General features: G+C 36.0%; 1 protein-coding gene across 9 annotated transcripts in view; it reads right to left on the minus strand.

Annotated features, from left to right (window-relative positions):
• Nucleotides 1-22,030, minus strand: part of PHTF2 (putative homeodomain transcription factor 2) — a 76,660-nt gene that overhangs the window by 11,559 nt on the left and 43,071 nt on the right. For 7 of the 9 annotated variants that reach the window (XM_026095020.2, XM_064505178.1, XM_064505164.1 and 4 more), the window contains 8 exons: nucleotides 21,407-21,571; nucleotides 14,880-15,081; nucleotides 12,301-12,459; nucleotides 8,549-8,767; nucleotides 6,982-7,110; nucleotides 5,531-5,803; nucleotides 4,363-4,494; nucleotides 312-398 (listed from right to left, as the gene is read on the minus strand). In XM_026095020.2, the coding sequence (XP_025950805.1) occupies nucleotides 312-398; nucleotides 4,363-4,494; nucleotides 5,531-5,803; nucleotides 6,982-7,110; nucleotides 8,549-8,767; nucleotides 12,301-12,459; nucleotides 14,880-15,081; nucleotides 21,407-21,571 (1,366 nt within the window). The other 2 variants (XM_064505184.1, XM_026095028.2) reach the window with 2 other exon arrangements.

The following is a 22,030-nucleotide window of genomic DNA, read 5'->3' on the forward strand; positions in this document are numbered from 1 at the left end:
AAATCACTATTTTCCAAAATTCAAGATGGACAATGAAAGAGAATACAGATTAGAAAAATAATTATATCATGCTAGTAATCATGCTGTCAATAAGTTTCTTTAGCTTTTACAAGGTGGCTAACATAATATTCTAAAATAGGTAAAGCAAACAATATAAATGGAATTTAATCTTCTGAAAAGCTCTAACAGTTGCTACACATTTTCACTGTGGTCTTTTAGGCTAATAGGAATCATCATACAAAAGGTAGTAGCCTACTACTTCAAAAGGTATCTAAGTCAGGGCTGTTTCTATGCAAATAAGATTTCCTTACCTGTGCACAACAGATAAATACAACTGAGATGGTCAGTAGGAAGGCAGACGAAACTATTACATCAACTGAGCGTTGAGGACCTCGACGCTGAAAATAAGGGAGATGCTCACACGTGAGTGAAAAATTACCTAGTCAGCACTGATACTTGGTGGATCCAGCTGGATTCTCATCTTGAACAAGTTCCATCATGGCTTGCAGTTTTGTAATCTAAGTTCCAAACCCCGTATTAGAACCAAATAATGCAACTACCCTCAAAGGAACATGAGATTAATTCAAGTATATGCACGTCAAGGAAACTACAAGAAAAGAAAACATTCATCACTTATTCTTTTCCATCGGCTCCTTTGCCGTGTGAAGTAGTCTACATTTAGGCAATATTCTCTGACATAACAAATTCAATATGGCATTGGACCTTACCAAGTATCAAACCAGTGCTGACAAAAGATTTTGGATACCAGATTGCAATGGTATATCAAGATATGATTTCACACAGCAGTTATTATTCATTGCTTGCATCTTTATGATGCAAAAAAACCCCTTAGCTGTAAACCACAATCCCATTGTGGTAGGTGTGAGGGCAAGAGGGAAACTGCAGAACAAGCTGACTGTCTTGAGAAGTGCAACCTCACCGTTTTCAATCATCTTTTTCTCGCTTACTGGCACAAAAGAAACATTTCTACACACTGAGTTTTTTCCTCTGTTATGGAAAAGTGTTTTTTCTTAAAGAACTAAACATCCTCTGCTGCACTGAAACATGTATAAGTTACAATATACATTTCTATTTCCCAACTTTATTCTCTGGACATGTTACTGTCTAACTGCATGAATTAGAGAACAACAGGAGACGTACATATGCAAGGTAAATCATTTCTCAAAATATACTTAGAGCAAAAGACAATTAAGCTTAATTACCCCCCAAATTTAAGTGCAAATTTGTACTATGGGTAGGCATGCACTGCTTACACTGAACCAGAGTTTTGCCTGTGTGAGGCTCAAGATGTGTGCATATGCCAGTTCACATCTTCACAGATGGATACAGGTATATGTACACGGAGACAAACACGCACACACACATACATACATATGTATACACACACACATATATATATAGACATATTTTTATTATATTATATGACAGTAATATCAGACTGTTTTCAACCACTGAATCCTGAAGAACACCAGGCCTGAGAATAAAGGTAGGAATTGAATATTCATGTGCACAACCCATCCTAAAGAACACCAATTACTGAATTTCTTGTTGTCTTTGAAAGGTAATCTGCAGGCACATTTTTGGACAAACGCTAAGTCAGTATACACCAGCACCACCACTGAGAGAAGGTGGCCTTGCTCCCCAGCTGCTTGTCTCCATTCCTTTCATTGCACTAGCACAAGCATTTACACATCTACTGCCCAGTGAACCAAGTAAAGTAACAGATGGAGGTGAAAATTACTATTCTCAACATGTTATTTTTCAGTTTCATCAGTTCCCTACACACCTGCTTCTGACCACTGTTAGACAGGGTCTGATACAGTTGGTTCTTTGTTCACCGCAATTATACAAACATTTGCGGTGGCATAAGAAGAAATGAAATTCACGTGTGCAGTTGTGGGGAAAGAAAGCAAGACATTCAACAGCAATGCTAGCCTATGTAGTTTTAAGCATCAGAACTACGCTCTCATGCAATTTTTGCCTAAGTGGTGTTACCCTTCTTTCCTCCCACCCAGCTTGTTACAGATTACACAGAAAAAAGATGCAAGTCTCTCAAGTGCAATGACTAAAGGGCACCTCTTTTTACAACCTCCCCAACAGAAACTTCCGTAACACGAGGTGTGTGGTACCCTCGAGGCTTCTAAATGCATTGCCTAAATTCCCCTTGAAATAATGTAATCTTTCAAATTTAATTTGGGGCTTTATATTAAAAACTTCATCTGGCTTCCTGCCTTCCACACTCTGCAGTCTCCACACTGTAACTCCTTTATGTTTTCATCATCCTTTATCACTGTAACTCCTTTATGTTTTCATCATCCTTCATCTAATTCTAAAATTACTGGTAGCAGATTTCATCTAATCTTTCTCAGGTGCTGTTGGAAAGAGGCACAGATGTAAATAAGAGGATGGCCACCACGAACAGCCAAGTGACTGTCAGCTGCTGTTCACCAAAAACTTGGTGCTGTAGAAAGCAAATAGGGAAAAACCTGGTTTCATCTGAGTTTAGAGAAATTCATTCCACCCCTGCAGGATTAACATCTTTAAAAAATACCTAGAAAGAACATGCTGCTATTACCCTAAATTGAAAGTGAAGCCTGTCGGTAATGGTAGAAACCAAAGGAGGGATGCTAGAAAGTAGAGAAGCCTAGACAGAGAGAAACAATGAAATCCATGTTGGTATGTCATCCTCAGAATTTCACGATTAACAAGTGAGATAATCTATCGTATTGTAACTCTCGTCCATCAAAACATATCACCTTTATCATACTGTATATTTCTAAAAGAGGTACCTGCCCTAGGATCCCAAATAATTAATATTTCTTAAAATATTCACTGATGGCATAGCACTTTATAAAGGATACGAACAGAACTACAGGAGACCACTCTATACAAACAACTGAAATTGAGACATTTTTAGTCTACCAATGCAAATCAAGTTCTATGAAGTGAGTCATTTTCTTGGTTTTGTAACAGCTCTCAACAGGGCCAGTTGCCAGTTAGAACCTCTATAAGAAGATGGTTATGCCTTTGCTTCCTCATTTAGTGAAGCTGTTTCACAGACTGTTTGAACGACTTGATCAGTGCAGGTAGGTAATGAAAACCCATTTAACATCTAACAGGAAGAAACAGCCCATGCACTGAGATAAAAGGCTTAGAGGGAAAACAGGAGTATTATTCAACTTGGGTGAATCTCAGACACAATTTTGGGTAAGACTTTGTGACACATCCTGTAAGAGATTAGACAACAACAAAATTGCACTAATCCCTGAAGCTCTCTTAACAACCAAACATGAATGATATTCATTGTAAAGGACTTCCCAGAAGACTGAAAAGATGAGATGGCTGCAGAGCTTCAGTCAGTCGCCCTGTTAACATCATGAGCAGTAGGTTCAGAGCCCACTGAAAGGCAGGATCCTGCAGTAGAATAGTTTCACCAAAAACATCTAAAAATGTGGAGAATGTACAATTTCCCCATGGCAGAAAAGGCAGCAAGTGTGACCAACTGTTTTTGTGATATACCATTATAAGAAGAGCACAGTTTAAAAACCAACTGGTGTAGAAAAATCACTTCCTTTCTTCCAGGTAAAAAGTGTGGGCAGGGTTTTGGGGGGTGGGTGTGTGTGTTTGCTTTTAAGATAACAGTGAAGAATAAGTCAAAGGCTTAATAATGGAATGTCATGATGCAGGCACTAAGTTGAATCATCTAATGCAGCAGTGAGAAAAAGGGGGAAAAAATCTTGCAAACAACAAAATAGGAGGGATAAGATGAGCCTTTCACAAAGGATCGTCAGAATGCTCTGGCTTGAAAAGAGCATTTAAGAGATGCACTAATATATTCACTCATATGATGCGAGTTGAGCATACAGTGGAGGGAATACAGGAGAGGATTAATATACAAGAACGTCTTAGGGATACTAACTGGGCATAACTTCTAGCTTCCTGTTGCATGTGGGCACTCACAGCACAAATATTCATTCAAATTATCTTGCTTCATAAATTCCTGTGTTAATGATACTAACTAGTCAGGCTCTTAAAATATCGTGTTTTATATTACAAGTAGGCATTATCCCAACATACTCACCTGAGAGACTTTTCTGGTAGCATTATTAATACCAGACTAATACACTCTGAACACACTCATGCTTTATACCAAGGGAAAAAGTAGACATTTACTCTCTCACAGTCTAGTTGTCTGCAGATGTTGTTGGCCAAGAGTCACCAAAATCAAGCGTACAGGGTACATGTGCACCAATAACAATAAATGTATATGGGGAAAAATTCAGAATAGATTACAAACTTTCCAACAACAGGATATGGGGCAGGTAGGAAAAAAGTACATACCTTTAGATAGGACCTGAGAGAAAGCCACATTTTTATATTTTGTACTTTCTTCAAACGGAAGTGGGGAACCTCTGATTTTCTTGCCCTTCTGGCAGATGTTAGATGACCAAAAAGTTTGGCAAAAAGAAGTCTCTGCAAAGAAAAAAATCAAAACAACTGTTATTTGATTTCCAGGGGTACTAAAAAGAACATGGAGAAAAAACTTCCTTTAATACATCAAAGTAACATACAATGTACTAATGTAAAGTAAAATACGTTAACATAGTGCAGAAATAGAAGTAGTATGTTACTAGAAAGAGGAGATACACTAAAAGTTTTAAAAGTTCTATTCTGTTGAAGAGAAAAAATGTAGCCACAGTTCCTTTCTTCAAATTTCAGACTTTACAGATCTGCTAAGCTCTTACAGCACAGGAGGGAGCCAAACCTTGCAATCATTTGCATAAGAGTGCCTTTACCACAGAAGTTCCTTCCAGAGAAGGAACAATTCTTAGAAGCAGACTAACTCTATTCTACTGTCTCAAATTGCATATTTTGGCTATAATTTGAGAAAAGAAAGGAATTTCTCCTTTGCAGACCAGTAAATAGCTACACTTTGCAGCTATTCAGGGAAATTGATACTCTTCTGAAAGTTTAATTGCAAATAACAAGCAATAAATTAACATGCATATTACTTCAGTTAGCAGCTCTCTCAGTCAGCATCCCTGGGACAGGGATGCTAGCAAGGCAGAAAGGGCTTTTGGCTAAGGTCTAGACTGAACTGTTTTGAAATAAAACTGAAGTGTTCTGAATGAAACACATTGTTGGAACAAAACTGGAAATTTATAGAGCTCTTTTACTGAAATTTTCTCCCTCTGGAGACCTGAGACAACCTGGGACATGACTAGGAGCTGGTCTACAAGTTGAGACAGAAATCTGAAATAAAACATACAAGTTTTCCCTCGGAAATGTTCTCCAGAAAAAAGGTTTAGGTACTGAGACTGCAGAAAACTTCAGTCTGTTACAACTGAATAACCCCATTAACTGTAAACCCACTGAAGTATCTGTCATAACTGATCTATAAACCTTAGCACAATGAAAAATACAAGTTTAAAATATTCACAAATCAACAGAACTCAAACACAATCATTTGTTTTGCTCTGGCTGAGACCTCTTGACTTGTTATACATACCTGTTTGTATGTTCTCTCTGCCACACATAGTAGGAAAAAGAAAATCCACACTAGAGACACACGGACAACAAAACTTATAACCACCATTGAGAGAACCAGTATGTCTCCATTTGATCCAAAGGCAATAATACAAAGTTCAGTGGCAGAATGTGTAGCTAGTTGTTCCAAATCTTTAGCTTGGGAAAGTCTAAAGACAAATGGCATTAAACCCAAGATTAAAGATACGACATTTCCAAAAACCTGGTAACCAATTCCTGGTATGTAGTTGTTCACCTGGAAACAAAAAAGTTGTATTTTTAATTTTGCAATAAATTTTGTCCTTATTGATGTTACTGCTCTACTATTAAAAAGATAACTTTATAACCTTATACCCTATATGAAAATTTCAACCAAGCATGTTCACAATTTGCTTCTAAGAAAAAGGAAGTCCTCACACAAGGATTAAACTAAAGATAGTAACACAGGACTAAGTAGGAGTACCTAATGCACAGCAAACAAATATCATAAATCATTAGAAAACCAACAACACAACAGTGCAGTAATAATACTCCAGTGTAGACTCTTGTATTAAAAATGCATCCAACACTGAATTAATAAAGAGCACCGGTCATTCTGACTGTGGTGATTATATCCTAAATCTTACTCCTATGTGTTTTGCTTTTAGGTTGTATGCTTTCTAAAGGAATCATGTCTGCCAAAGTGTTTATAGAGCAGGCAGGACTGGTGGTCCATTGTGCTAGCCGTGCCTTTATCAGAATTTACTTCTATTGCCATGGCACCCAGAAGACCATATCATCCCCAAGTCAGACAGAGAGATCTGAACTAAGTTTGTGAACATAACACCGGTTTCTAACAGGCTGGAGAAAGGAAGTATCAATCTGTAAGAACTACTGATAGTTCTCTTAAGCTATGCTAGGATCTTGTGTTCCACCCTACGAGATGTCTGCTCTGTCTACATTGAAATATAAGATAAATTAAATGCTTTTCTAGCCCCCTTCTTCAAGGGGAGTACGTGGAAGAATTACTAGGATAGGGAAGAAGGAAGTCAGACATCCCAGTGCTTCTCTTAGGTGTTTTTTTCCTACAGTGAAGAGCCTTCTCATCCAAACTTAACTTTAGCATCCAAATACTCACATCTGTATTTCTGATATATTTCTAAATCAACATATTGGTTGTTGTATACAGAGTTGAGGGCACAAATAAAATTCATGGGATACACCATTTCTGAATAATAAAACAAAGGTTGACTATGTTACTCACTACCTAACAATGCAAACATATCTTATTGTCCCACCACTCCAAATTCGGTAGCTCTTGTAACTATTGGTAACAAAGAAATCAGAGTGATGTAAGCCATAGAACAATAACGCTAATACTTTTAAAAAAAGTCATTTTGGGCAGTGTTTAGATTCCTAAATATAATATTTGCATAAAGTGAAAAGAATACTCACCCTGTTCATTATCATGCCACTGATTTCAAGCACAGACATATCGGCTTTCTTGCAGTCATTACCCTCCCATACAATTGCGCTTATTTTTTCTAGTCCTGGATTCAGACTATGGATCCAGGGCAAGTGACTCTAGGGAAAACAAGGAATGTATTCCATCAGCAATAAACATCTACTCTTGTGTCAATACTTCTTTGTCAGCAATATACTAACAGAAAAGCCTTTAGCCTGACATAAATACTGTTATGTAGCATTTACTTCTACTATGTGTTATGACACATTCTACAAACGTGGACCAAGATTCCTGTGGGGGGGGGGGGGACATTCCTTATCACGTTACATTTTGCCCTACAACATTCCTTAAAAATCATCCATTCTCCTCAAAGAAATTGCTGTATAGAAACAGAGTACAGAGATCCCTCTTTCCTCATACTGTTTATACTAGTCTCCAGTTATTGTGGTTGAGGTTAATTGTCTACTTTTTTGCTCAAACATATCAAAGAGGAGGGAGGCATGAAAACGAAGACCTATTTATAAGCCATCTTTAATTTCACCACATATTTAATGGAATACTTTATTTTCTGATTTTTTTTTCTTAACATTTTGAAAAATACTCCTCTTAGGTTGAGCCCAGGGCTGACTTTTTTTAATAAATGATCCTTATTCTGGATAAAGGTGTCCCATGCTAGCTATATCTGACAAAACTCAGGCAGAGTGTTAGGAGCCTGATGAATGTATGTATTGGTTGCAGAAAGGCCGTCTTAATCATAGATTTCCATTGTCTCCCTCTAGAGGGAGTAGCAACACCAGCAGTTGAAACTCAAAAATTCACAGTCTGGAACGAAACAACTGCAAACAAGTTCAACTCCCTATTCTAAGAACTCTCATTTAAGTTTACATTTATATGTTTATAAGGAATGCAAGCAAAAAGAACTAAAAATAAACCAAAAAACAGAGTGCATAAAATCCAAATTGCTATGTTTTTAATCAACAAATACATCATTTTAAGTTCAGACTGTGAGAAAAAAAAGAACAAAAAAAACACAAACAAAAAAACAACCTGTCTTCTGATAATTCTTCCTAGCTAGCATTAACATTATCTCTTACAATACATTCCTTAATATTGATGTATGCACCACCAACATTTATTACAGGTTTGGCCAGAAGAATGTTTAATATTTTTCTCATCGCTTTATTTAAACAGTTCAAATAAGAAGCATGCAGGAGAAAAAAACAGAAACATCTACAACACAGGAAGCATAAATCAATCAGTATCTGTCCTGAATTAGATTTTGAATTAGTTTCTTAGTTTGAATTGGAATCCTAGTTTAGAATTAAGATTCAAATACTCTGCAGGCTATTTCAGTATATTGTCTATGCTCTTCATTTGACAGATTAAGGGCTGAGTAGTAGAAATCAAGTTTTCCTTGTTTTAATTTTATCAAATCACTTTGGCTTTATCACTTTCATTTAATATGGAGTTCTTTTTCACAGGCCTCTTGAACATACGATAAAGTTGGTAAGACTGAAGATGTGTGTATTGTAAAAATCAAAGTTAGTGGACACCAACCTGATGAAATGGGTCATCTCTATATTCTTTCTTCACACATGGATTCACTTGAGGGCTTTCTACATCTGTCTCACTGGTACAGGAAGAGTGGCACTCAGCACAGTGTAAGAGGTCCTCCCACAGCACATCTTCAGTTTCCGACTCCGGCCTTGCACTCTCAGAATCTTGTCTGGAACTTGAACACCGAGAACTGCAACTAGTACCTGATTTAGGTGTATCCTGAAATTAAAATATGCATTGGCATTAATGCAGCTTTTGTATTCTACATTCTTAGGAGGCCAGTTATAAAGTCCAGATATAGTGAATCCATGTTTATCTACTTTTTTTGTTCCGATACATTATCTTGCTAATCAGAAAGTATTACATGCTTATTAAAGGAGTGCCTAAGAAACAGGCTGTACATAGTTAGCCACCATACAAACATGTGACAGACTACGGTCCTTTATCTGTTGAGAAGGGGTCATATAATTAAGAATCAAATGACATAACTTCTAAAAGCAAATAAGAAATTTTCAGATTTCTAAAACTCATTAGTCCAGACTTCAACAGCAATTAATCTAGCCACAGAATCCAATTGTCTCAAATGTCTGATTTCGTAAGGTATAAATTAAGTTTCTTTTTAAAATACATTAGAGCTTCATTATTCCAGTGAAAATGTGAAAGACATAAATGAGGCCTAAAGCCATATACACCAGATTGAAAATGTAATACAGAAATGTGACTGAGAATGAGAAAAGCATCAATCAAAGTATTTTAAATTAATCTAGTATTTTGATTTTCTCCCTCTAGTAGTTTCAGCTGAACTACTTAGGTACTAATCAAAATGTCTGTCTTTGTTTAGTGTATATTTTAAATAAATTCACAGAAAAAATTAAATTCACAAAGGGAATGATGAAAGCAACATTAAGACATGTAGGGGGCAGAGCTGCTGTTATCTCTACAGCTCCATCCATAGAAATTGAGAATAAATGGAACCAAGTCCCAAGTATACCAACACTGCACAAGGCTTTGCCAATTTTGCCCACTTCAACTGTAAAGTTGGCTAGATTCAGTACTATGTTTATTGCCAAACTCACTACTCAACATACGGTAAAGTATTCTTTCTGTAAGGGCAAGGTCCTGAAGAAAAAAGGGACAGACTTCTCATCACCCAAGGACTGAGGCCCTGAAATAACCTTCCAAACAAGCGGTGTGGACATATGTCTAACCTGTTTTAAAAGAAAGCTCAATATGTTCCAGAATGACATTTAATAAATTAACAGCTTGCTGTAACAGGGGAGTTGACTCTTGAAGTCCTCCATAAATTACATTCTCCCTATTACTACTACCAACATACCTTCACAAAACCAAAGACTGAGTGAGCTTGTTTGAAGATAGGAAAACATCAGAGGTGGAGAGAAAAATAAACAAGAGTATACGTACCCAATACTTGGAATATATGTAATCTACACATTCATACCTAACATCTTAATTATTTATTTCAACAAAGTGTACTTGAGAAGCAAATGTGTTTTCTTATGTTCAAATTTTACCCACATCTTAGATAATCCTATAGAAAAATATCAAGTTTGAGGCATTCAAACCCCTCCATACTTATATATAAAGCAATCTAATGTTCTCTTCAAAACAAGAATGCAGAGCCTTGAACTTGTTAGCAGAATCAAGTGGTTTTCTACAAGATTGTTAAATAGTCTTAAAAGCAGTACGCTCCTACTCATCACCATCTTCTGGCAATTCTCCTTCCCTCTTAAAGCAAAATTTATTTCTTAAGTCTTTTTTCAAGAACGTACCCACTTTTCTACACTAGAAAAAAATCAAATCAAACAAAACTTTAGCAGGATTAGTAGTTTAATGATTTGTAATGCATTTCTATTTGAAGAAGAGTTCTTTGTTCTTGCTAAAAATCATCAAAATCAAAAATATTTAGAAATTATTTGCTCTGAACCCCCTCATAGCCCTTTCTCTCTCAAAGTGGGAGATAACATTAATGCAGAAAGACAGTATCTGAACTACCTTCTGTTCTTAAAAATAGTAACTAAAACAGCCAAGAATTCTTTTACACAACACAGTCACTACAGGGTACCATCGAGTCCTGAGTGAGTAAGAACCATGAAAACGTTTGCTAAAACTACAATTAAGTTGATGAATAAACATTAAGATAAAGGAAAATGTAGGATGGAAGTTAAGAGCACATCCACTGACTTCACTAAAAATATATATATATTTTAAACACAAAGAAAGCTTTCATGGATTTGAAAACTATTGTTTCACTTGCTTTGCAGATATGTGGAGGAGTGAGTTGGTAACAACAAATGAAGGCTTCCTCTTTATGGCAGACAGACAGACAAGCAAAGTATGAGTAACGTGTAAAGTATTACTGCCAAAGCTACACACAGTGCCAATGTAGTTTCTTTGGTTTCTCAGTTCTACACACTCTTCCCTAGCCAACATCTTTAGAGCTTGAAAGCTCTAAAACACTCTATGCAAGAGAAAATAAATTTAAGCTGAAAAAAAATGTGATCATAGTTGTTGCTTGCTGTTTCTTCTTGTCGAATCCTAGCAGCTGCACAATTCCACAGTCAAAAGACATCTGCTGAAAGATGGAACTGAAATATTTCTCAGTATCTACCTGTTTAGACAGTGATCTTAAACTAAATGATCTATGCCGTATGCGTGCGTAGAACATTGAAAACAGTCAGCCTTCTAGATCTAACTGAAGCTTGCGTGAAACACGTGAAAGAATAAAACAGAAAATAATTATGTTTTTATGCAAGGCATAAATCTCAACGCTTTGTAGTTATTATCACAGAAAGCAGTACGATATGGACCTTCTAGGAAGGGCGTTATCAAGTAGAAGGCTTACTTAGGAGGTGCTCCCTATTAAACCCATCTGTAAGTGGAGTCTAATCAGAGCTGTATTACTCTTTACATTCTTTTCCCACAGTCCTGGAAGAAAAATTGGCAGAATAGCCTGTTTAAAACAAAACAAAACAAAAAAAATCCCTTTCCTGTATCTGTCAGGCTGTATACCATCAGCAAAAATGGTGTACATTTCTTAAAATTGAAAGAAAAACTTTTTCCTGAGTATCCCTATTGTTAGCTTTGATGTCATCTAGTCCCTTCAAATTTCAGTATTTTTGTGTGTTTTTTGCAATACAATACGCACAATGATATTTCATAGCAATATTTTAAATGACTGTTTTAATAAACATGAAGGAATGAAAATTTAGAGCTATAGTCAATCTCTTCTATTGAGACTACTCCTCAAGAAAGCTACAAACGGAACAGACACCAAAGAGTAAGCACTAACATCAAGAAACTTTGAAATAACAAAAATATATTGCCAATTATCAGATTGCAAAAGAGACAGAGAGAGAAGTCTTCCCTAATACGAAGCCACTGTTTCCATAAAAAAAGCAAGTTTCCAGAGGAGAACTGGTGTCAAAAGACATCAATAATTAGCCATGTTCTGATGAGAGATCTAAAGAAGATATTTTAGAACCCTTATGACAAATGGAAAGAACGAAGCTCAAAGCCACTAAATAAAACAAAAAAAAAAAAAAACATTGCCATTTGAAAAAAATCCCTTTCCCCCATGAGCATGATTTCCAATGAAAAGACTCCTAAAATCCAATAGAGGAGATAAAAGGTTGAGGGGGGGAAAAATATATATATATATATTTATATAAATGCAAAAGGAGATCAACAGGTTTTGACAATTTACAGAAAAGAGGCAATGGAAAAGAACATACCTCCAAAGGATAGTGTTTCTTATAATGGTGAGATTTCCTGTTTCGAATTGTGCAATCACTAGAAGTGCGTTCTACATGGCGCCGTAAAGAATATCCAGTTTCAGGCCCTTCCTCACTAGAAACTTCATCTGATAAATTTGTTACTGTCCTCTGAGCATCCTAGTTCAAACAATACAGTATTAGTAAGACATGCATTGATACTGAGTCTTGTTCTGAACTATTAAAATCAAATTTCTCAGCAACATTATCATCGATACTCATTCGAACTAAAAATGAATGTATTTTCAATTGTAAAAATCAAGTGTTACAGCAAGTTTTATAAAACAGAAATTGAAATATCAAAACAAGCATTTATCAGAGAAGGAAGGGTAGTTCACATTACACTAAAGAACATTCCTGGCATTCATGCTTTAAATGAGAGTTTGTTTAAACAAAAGCTACCCAGGAAAGAGTTACAAGCAATATATCCAGAAGACTGAAAATACAAAATTATGATAGCAGACACTGTAACATTCAATTATCAGCACTTACAGTACAAAGTTAATGTATGTACCTCTTCTTCCAGCTATAAAGTGCTACAGATAGCTTGTAAAATACTCAGACGGCAAATCTATCCCATTTTCCATTTCCCCACTTTAAGCTAAAACAAAAGCAGCCCTTATAGTAAGAGGAAGAAGACAGGGCAGCAAGAATCTTTCAGCTTCAAAACCTTTTCATATATTCTCACTTTTTAAATAAAAATATGTGATCACAAAATACGACACCATGAAGTTTCCTTTGGAGTCTTCCTGTCATCAGTGAAATGCTAAAAAGGACAGAAGAAGTGAGGCTATTATCTACGAACACAGAGCCTTTTTCTTCCCCTGCAAATCAGGCATCACTCTTCCATGATGAGCACTGTCTTCTGAGATGGTTCAAGATCAGGTTGTTTCCACTTCAACAGTGAAGTTGCATAGGGAAACAGCAACACAGAACAATTTGTCTTTTGCAGTACTGACAAAATATGTTGCCCTTTGGAGGAAGGGATGAGATGAATGAGAGAAGAGAGGAGCCTATTCTAGCCTCTGCCATCTTCTCTTTGAGTACATGTGTACACTCCAAGCAACTGAAACACAGACATCATCTCATTTGTTCTATCAAACTTAAAACTCCTTAAAACAAAGTTGGGTTTTTTTTTTTTTTTAATCATTGATTTATTGAATTTTATCAAGAATGCAAAATGCTTGGAATTGACAGACACAACTGCATCTCAGTTACAATCAGTGCTGAGGCAACACCTCCTACACGGCAAGAGCAAAGGAAGCTTTTGCCATCAGATGAACCTTCATCATCATTCTGACTTAATCATACGGATCTTCAGGGTTTTGGTAAATAGTTTAGCTATGGAATCCCACATGGAATGCCTTTCTTGAGTAAAACTGAACTTTTACACTTGGAGTAGAATAACCTTTTCCTTTGATATTATCTTGAAAAATTAATCATTGACTGTAGTAAATACTAGTGAGCCAGAGTCAAGTATAAGAGCTGTAATAGCAGTCAACACATGTTCAACTGGCAACGATAAGGAAATAAAAGTTATTTTGGAAAAGATATTTTGTAGAACAGTACGATGAAAATAGGATAGCCAGGAGATAATCAAGGCTAGCCAATCAAAATGTTCTGCTTTCTTTCACCACCCACTTCCTCCGCCTCTTCCATCTTTCCCACTACAGGGAGCCATCCCTATTTCACTGACAGGGAAATTGTGCTTTCCTCACCTTCTACAGGGGTCAACCAAAAGAAAAGAAGGGAATGGGAAGATGATTCACAGGTAAATGTTCAGAAAGGCCCCAGAAGTATAAGTTGCCAGTAATGTGAAGTTCATCCCATTTTTAGCATAGATACAGACCTATTCCAAGAGTATCAAAGAGGAAGGAAAAGGTACAATGTGTTCAGTAGGTCTAAAAGAAACTGTAGATAAGAGACAGCACACAAATTTGTGCACTGCACTACAAAATGTCAAAGGACATTTACATGTTAGTAAGGACCCTCTCACAGGAAAGAGCAGATACGCATCTGCCCATTCTTGAGGTTCTAGTCTGCATTTTTTTTTATGCCCCGCTCTTCATCAGAAACAAAGTATTAATTAAATAGTATCCAAAGAAATTAACACCATGGAGGTTCAAGCAATGTTTCTGAAAAAAGTTAACCCTTTTTCTCCTTTGCATGCTGAAGTTTCCTAGGAAAGCAAGTAATTTCCTCAACTTTTATCAAGAAATGACCAGGAAACACTTTAATCTTTTCCCTTTTGCAGTGTTTTGATGTTTTACATGAAGACATCTCCCTTAAAATTTTTTTTTTTTTTTAGTGAAATACCACTTGCAATTTTGATGATATGCTTGTAAAGAAGAGACTTGTGAAGGGACAAGGGAAAGCAGAGGCTAGAAACATAAGGGTGAAATAACAAGCTTATTTTCATTTTCATTAGAAGCATCTTGTGTATAAAATAAATGAGAATCCATTAAAAGCATCAAAAATATACAACACACATAATTTGACAAGCTAATAAACTTGCTTTGAAAGCAATGATGCACACTTACTTTCTGATGACTAGGACTGTTGAATGTATTTTTTACTGTTGCAGTGCTCCACCCTGACTCTTCTGGCTTAATCACTTCACAGTGATGCCCATGGGCCTGTATACATTCTTCACTGCTTTTACCTGTCTTTTTCCCATCAAGGGAGACATAGCCATTATCAGTCTCTGTTGATTTATCTATTGAGTTCTTTGCTTTCTTAGATCTATATTTGAAACAAATACAGGCATAGAATTAATGAATCTTTCAGGCTTTTTTTCTGTTTACCCTCCTCTACCCATGTTTTAGTTTTACTATTAACATGGACTCAAACTAATAAATAAAACTAACAAATAAAACTAACACTTGATGGAATATTTGTAACTTTTTCACCTTCCAGATAACATCCATTATTTTTTCCTAAAATTGTTGCAAAACAAATAGACAGTGTTTGAAATAAAATTATATAATCAGCCACTGAAAGAAGAGAAAAGGAAACCTGTGTTTCAAAATTAAAATTTCATAGCAACCATTTGGCAGTGTAAGAACCATACACCCCAAATGTAAATCAGAAGCTTTCTATTCTATCTTAACTAAAAACAAACAAGAAGTAAGATGCACACTAAAGTTTCTTTAAATGTTATTAATTCAAAACAAAATGCCATTTCTTGAAGCTGGAAATAAGCTTCATTTTACTACTCTGGACATATAGATTTGTGTTTTAATTCACTCTGCTTACTGACAAGTCTGCTAAACAGGAGATGATTTATGCTTTCCCATATTACTCAATAATACCACTGACAACATATTCAGATACATCTTTCAAATACAGTAATTAAGCCTGTTTTCAAATCACAAAATAAGTTTATGTATTATACTTACATAAATTAATAGGAGACTACTAATACTCATGAACAGTCTTCCACAATACTCTCCAAAAGTCAAGGCCTTTGTCTAGACAACAGATGTAGTAACAAGAACATGCAGTGCCAAAAAATAGCGCTCTCAAAGTTTGGGTAATTGCTCTCCCAAATTAGGAAGCACAGTTGCTAAAGGAATGAAAAGAAACTAGAAGCTTGTTATCTTATGGATAGAGGAGAGCGTACTTTAAATCTGAGTTTCATTTAAGCTTCTGTATCACAAAGTGACATGGAAAGTATTTACCCAGAAAGCAATGAAAATCTTGTATTTTGTTTTCCTTCTTAAACCACTTCAAATTAATATCATTAGCTATTCATTGGATTCTCAGACTTCTTGTTGGGAAAAGAGAAAAAAAATGTATAAATCTCAAGTTTCCAGAATATGTATCTATTTTTAGATAAAAGTAAAACACTCTGGACACTAGATAAACTATCAAGAAGCTGTCCATTTGATTTTCCACATGTCCTCTCACCAGGAAGCACTATGATGTAGGAAGACTATCACCACATTTCCCCATAAAAATAAAACTTTCAGCATGCACATTAAGTATTGCAGTTAAAAATCCTTGATTTGAACAGCACTAAGTTGTGCTGCATTAACCTCCTTGGGAAGGCATGGTGACAAAAAAGGTAAGAAAGCAGATCCTACAGCCTACTGCCTGAGGCAGGCTCTCTTACAGTAGAACATATAAGTATCTTCTAAAACAAGAGCTCACCACAAGGCTGAAATCTATCTAGCAAGACTCAAAAGTAGTGAAAGAATATTACAATATACGCATCGCCTTTCTCTTTAATGAGGGAGGCATTCTATCAGGGATTGGATTACACAGCAGAAGATTGAATTCCTCTTTAATATGCCCATCTTATAAATCAGGATAGTTGCCTCATACCCCTCCTGAGATAAGGTATTCCACATACACAAGGGAGACCTGAATAAAATGGAACAAATCCATTAGAAACATTTCATCTCTTAGAATACAGACACCCCACCCCTTCCTGGAAAACAACTGCAACTTCTTTGGGTTTTCTGGCCTGGTATGAAGCAACAAGTAACCAGAGCTTCAGCTGCAAAGCTATGTTGTAGAACTTACCTATTATTCCCTGACACATTCCCAAAGTTCTTACTCAAGTTTTTTTTCCTAAATAAGCAAGTACAAAACAAACAGAAACACTTTTGGTGAATATTATGTATTTCCATAGGTTAAATGGAAAGGACAGCAAGATGCTTTAGTATGTTTCATGGTGTAGGAGCAGTTAGTAACCATCCTCCTACCTGTAGATTACAAATGTGGTAGTTCACATAGAAACATCATTTTAATTTTCTAAATCCATCAAGTCCATTTAAGATATTACCAAGGCTTTGGACAAACATGTCAAACTACAAAAATTAAAGGCTTTACAACTTTATTCCTGTACGGTTCCATAGTGTCATTTTTTAACTAAGTTGAGGAAGATAAGACAACAGGGACAGAAAGCTTTACTTATTATTTAATGGAAAAATACACTGTTCGGCTTATGCAATAAAGCAAGATCAGCCTTTCAGTGCCAGCTCATTGTAAAATAATGAGCTTCAGTAAGCTCAGTTTCGAGCACTAAGGAAAGATGCAGTAGCATTAATAATAATAAATTATCTAAAATAAGCAGAAGCCTGAAGAAGCCAATTTTTAATGCTTTAAATTGATTTTTAGCATTTTTTTTTTAAATGGAGTGAAAGAGAATACAGTTCTCATCATATACCTACATACACACATCCAGTGAGACAGCTCCACAAGGTACTAAGCTATGTATGTGGAGTAACAGGAGAACTCTTCCTAGTTTGGTTTGAGAAGCTTTTACATATATTCATAGGCCTTTGAATCTCAAAATTTTTCAGGTTCGAACAAACCTGTTTCTCTCCCCATGACCGAATTTTACTGCAAAGATCAAGCTGCATAAAATTGGACTCTTCTGCACATACATCTAGGAAGCTAGGTTAAAACTGGGAGAATATCATGCCCTCATTTCACATGACCTCTTCCAGAAAATCATTGTTTCAACTTGAAAACTACTAGGAAGAAGTAGCTTCAAACAATTGACTAAGAATGGGTAAAAGAGGAAAAGTATATATTTTGTATATATTATATATAAACTTTTCAGAGAGGACTTCACTATATAAATAATCTCTGTGTGCTACAACTGCAAGAAACAAATACTAGGCGGATATCAACCAAGGCTTGTTTTGAAAAACAGATGAACCTGAGTGAAGTTTTTCATTTGGTTTTAAAGAAAAACACAAAGTTATTTTTGGTAAGAATTCCTAAATTTAAGTCTAAAACCCAACTGAGAAATGCATAAACTTCAGCTTAAAGTTAAGCTTTCACCTACTATACAGTGTTAAAATAAAAACAACAAAAAACATGAACAATACTTCCCCATCTGATAGAAATGCATAGCTTCCTAGAATTACTATATACACACACACTATTAATCAACTTTTTAAAATTTCACACTAGAAGTAAAAATATTTAAGAGCAAGAAGGACAACACTAAGATTCCTTGAATAAATCCAAAAAGGTCTTACAAAGCCTGAACATATCCAAAAGCTAAGTCGAGGAGGGCTTCAAGACTTATTCATGCATTATCTAGAAATATTAATAAATATTTAAACTAAGTTTCTGGAAGATGGTAGATTTTCATTGTCAAATACTCCCATGGACTTCCATTGGAACTGGTCAAAACCCACTTTCCTCATACATTGGGAAGGTTGCTCAAACTTCAAAAACTGTTCAAAAGTTAAAACTTTAGCGTAACATAATTGGTTCTCTGGAGTAATGTGACCAACTAACAAACCCCTACAAGGGAAGACGGCTTAGAAGAGATCGGCAAGGGCGAGGCACCCAGGAAGCTCAAGGAAGAACATAGGGCGTGACCGACCAGGGCTGTTGCACACAAAGCTGACTATCTCAACACAAAGGGGACCCAAGGGTCGCCTTTGTTTTATATAAACAGCTATATCAGTTGGGTGGATCAACTAACTACATTCCAGTTAAGCGGATCAACTGGTGGTGTTAAAGAAATGTGAATGCCTCCCTGAGTTAACCAAACCAGCATGGTGGGAGCATATACGTTGCTCAGCCCAACAGAGTATAAAAACTGAACAATTAACAAAAGAATATTGGAGAGAGCAACAGGCTTGAGCTGGTTTCAACCTATGCACCCCATCCTAGCAACCTGGGATGCCCAGCATCGTGTGGTGAGCGTATTATAGAGCTATAACAAGAATCACATTGGTAACACGATAGCCGTTGATATTGCAATTGCTATATTTTGCTAGGTGTAACTTACACTTGTACTCTGATTTCCCTATATCATTGTATCACTCTGCTAAATCAAAAATCCCATGTAACATCAAGTATCTTCAAATAAGTAAATCTGATATTAAACACTACACCCTCCCTGCATGGAATATCTAAAAAGAACCTGGTCAGAGAGTATTGGACTCTGACAAGTAAGGACCCACACATTCATTCAAGTTTACTGAAGTCCCAATGCAATGCTACATTCTAAATAAGTTACCCATCTGGGAATTGTGCTTTCCAGTGAAACTAATAATTAGTATTTCTTAAATTGTCAGTGTGCTGGATTAAAATTCAGAATTATATTTTACTAGTCAGGTTGAATTCTACCATTCAGAAGGATATTTAACTAACACACAACTCCAGATTATCTCAGCCTGAATATATGCAAATGGTTTAGGTACATCGGGTCCTGCCCTAGAGCAAGAGGATAATTTCTGAAGTTAATTTTGAAACCATGTATTTAAGGACTGTATTTAAAACTCCAGAAAATGATCTGCAATAAAAATTCTAAATTAAGATGGTAAACTCTAATTCACAACATTGCAGCATATTAAATTTTGAGATAAAGTCAATGTTAACAATTGCTGTAAATAAACACTAATGGGACATTCAGATGCCCTATTTAAAAGGGCTTCAAAACATATCTTAGGAAACAGGACAAGCGTCACTTTGCAGCTTCCTTGCACGGGGGTTTCGTAAGGATTTCTTAAGGAAAAAGCACCACCAGCTTAAGTAGTCCACATCCCCCGCACTGAGCTCCTGCTCATTCGTTCCTACTCCAACACTACCCTTCCACTGTGCTGACACAGCTGTTTGCATGGCCATGAGAAAAATTAGGTGATCAAACTGATCTGCATGGTTTCCTTTTCAGCTGGACAAGTTCCTGATATGGTTCACTCTCCAGACACAAAGAACTGTCTCTCTAAAAATGAAGAGGCAACAAGTGACTAAAAGCTACTTATAGCAGCTTAAAGGATCAGTGTTGCCAGATGTGAAAATATTCTCAGTCACTTTATGCTCTTCATCTTTCAGAGATGGTGCATACACTAAGTAGTCATCATTGAGGCTTAAAATCTATATATAATACCACTCACTAAAAGGTTTAAAGAAGTCCTAAAGCAAGTCCCACACCGCCCTTCTTAAATAGAAGCACTCCCTTTGAGCCCAAGGGAAGAAAAGTGGAGGGGGTGGGGGGGAAGTCTGCTAATGCCTGCTCTTTTATAGCAAACGGATATCTTCACTGAACACAGAAAACATTTAGAAGTTTGCAAAATCACAGTACAAACATACTAGAAAATAATGCATACACAGAGCAATTCATTTAGAAGTGGGCTTATTCAAAGAACAGTAGAGGCATCTCATATTACTCTGTTCATCAAATCTAGCTTAATCTACATAGTGAAAAAAGAATGAACACCTCCCCCAATATTTTTAGATATTTTAAAACGCTCTCCACAGCTGCAATTAGATATTCCCAGGAGGTAACCCAACTTAAGCCTTACCAGAGGTAAAGAGCACATATCACAAGTATGACAGACATGTTAGTGTTGCAATATGTAAGATGAAACATGCACAACAAAACATCAATGTAACAAATTGCAGTATCCCTTTTCTTAATTTCATACCATGTTACGAGTATATTTTTCTCCCGTTAATAAGTGCTGATGTATAGAACTCACATATCTGCATCACAGATCACTTTTCTTTTTTTGATGTCCAGAGCACTGCATGAGCAAAACAGCTCTGGAACGTAACACAGTTAGGTGTTTCTTCCAATCATTTAAAAAAAAAAAAAAAAAAAAAAAAGTATCTTCAGTGTCTACTTATAAACTAAATGCTGTGCCTATTTGAATCTTGAAGGCTTTTCTTCCAGAAAAAGTATACAATCTGGTGACAATGATAGACTTCTATAAAAATTCTGTCAGAGTAAAAAGCAGCTAATGCAATGAAGCAAAAGTTAGTCAAGTTTTCTGACTGGATTAAAAGAAACCAAGTTGGTTCATCTTTGATAGCCCATGCAGAATACCCCTACATCAAAATACTGCTTAACACACAAGAAAAAAGCAAACAGAAAAGGAATTCCGTATCTCTCGAATATTGTTGCATCAGCATTTGCAAATTCAAGAACAAAAACACATCCATACATGTTCAAATACTGAGTTCAGTTTACTATTAAAAAAACAAAACAAACCTGGATCAACAAAGGTTTATCTAATCATTAGATCAATGTTTACTCTTTCAGAAAAGGGATAGTGCATCTCTAACACATATGTAGCCTTAAATAAATACAAACCCTGATAAAAAGAAAGCAGCATGCCAGATATCTCTGAAGACAGCGCCAATACTGTAAGAGGTGCTTGTACCGTAGCTCTGCACTGTTCCCTCCTGTGTGTTATCTGTGGTACTAGAGCCATCTCCTTCCCTATGTACTTCCAAATGTGCTGCTCTCCTTAATTTCCTTCATTAGAAGAGATTAAAATTGGAAGGTAGCTTTATAAGTGCAATCTACGACTTATATAAGGTGGTCAGCAGTTTGAAGCAATATTTCAAAATACTTTGCTAAAGGTTTATCATGTAGATTTAATGAATTCCATTTAATAAAACTAAGCATAGCAATTACTTATTTTCATAAACCTTAAGCCAAAGATATATTTCATCTGATCATAAAAGACTTAAATCTGCAAAATACAACACACTTACTGTAGGTTTTCCCATTTTAATGGAACAAACTCACTGTACCAAAACATATTCAATGAAGTGCTGAAAGACTTAATTTCTGTGTCTCCAATCGCATTTTTTTAATGTACATTGCCCACAAAGATAATTGATCAGTACTCTATGAAGCTCTAAAACTAAACTTGCAGTAATATAAATACTTTCATTCCACTAATAGTCAATTACAAGCTGTTCTGAGGCA

This window comes from Dromaius novaehollandiae, chromosome 1 (genome assembly GCF_036370855.1).
Source record: "Dromaius novaehollandiae isolate bDroNov1 chromosome 1, bDroNov1.hap1, whole genome shotgun sequence".
Lineage (NCBI taxonomy): Eukaryota > Metazoa > Chordata > Aves > Casuariiformes > Dromaiidae > Dromaius > Dromaius novaehollandiae.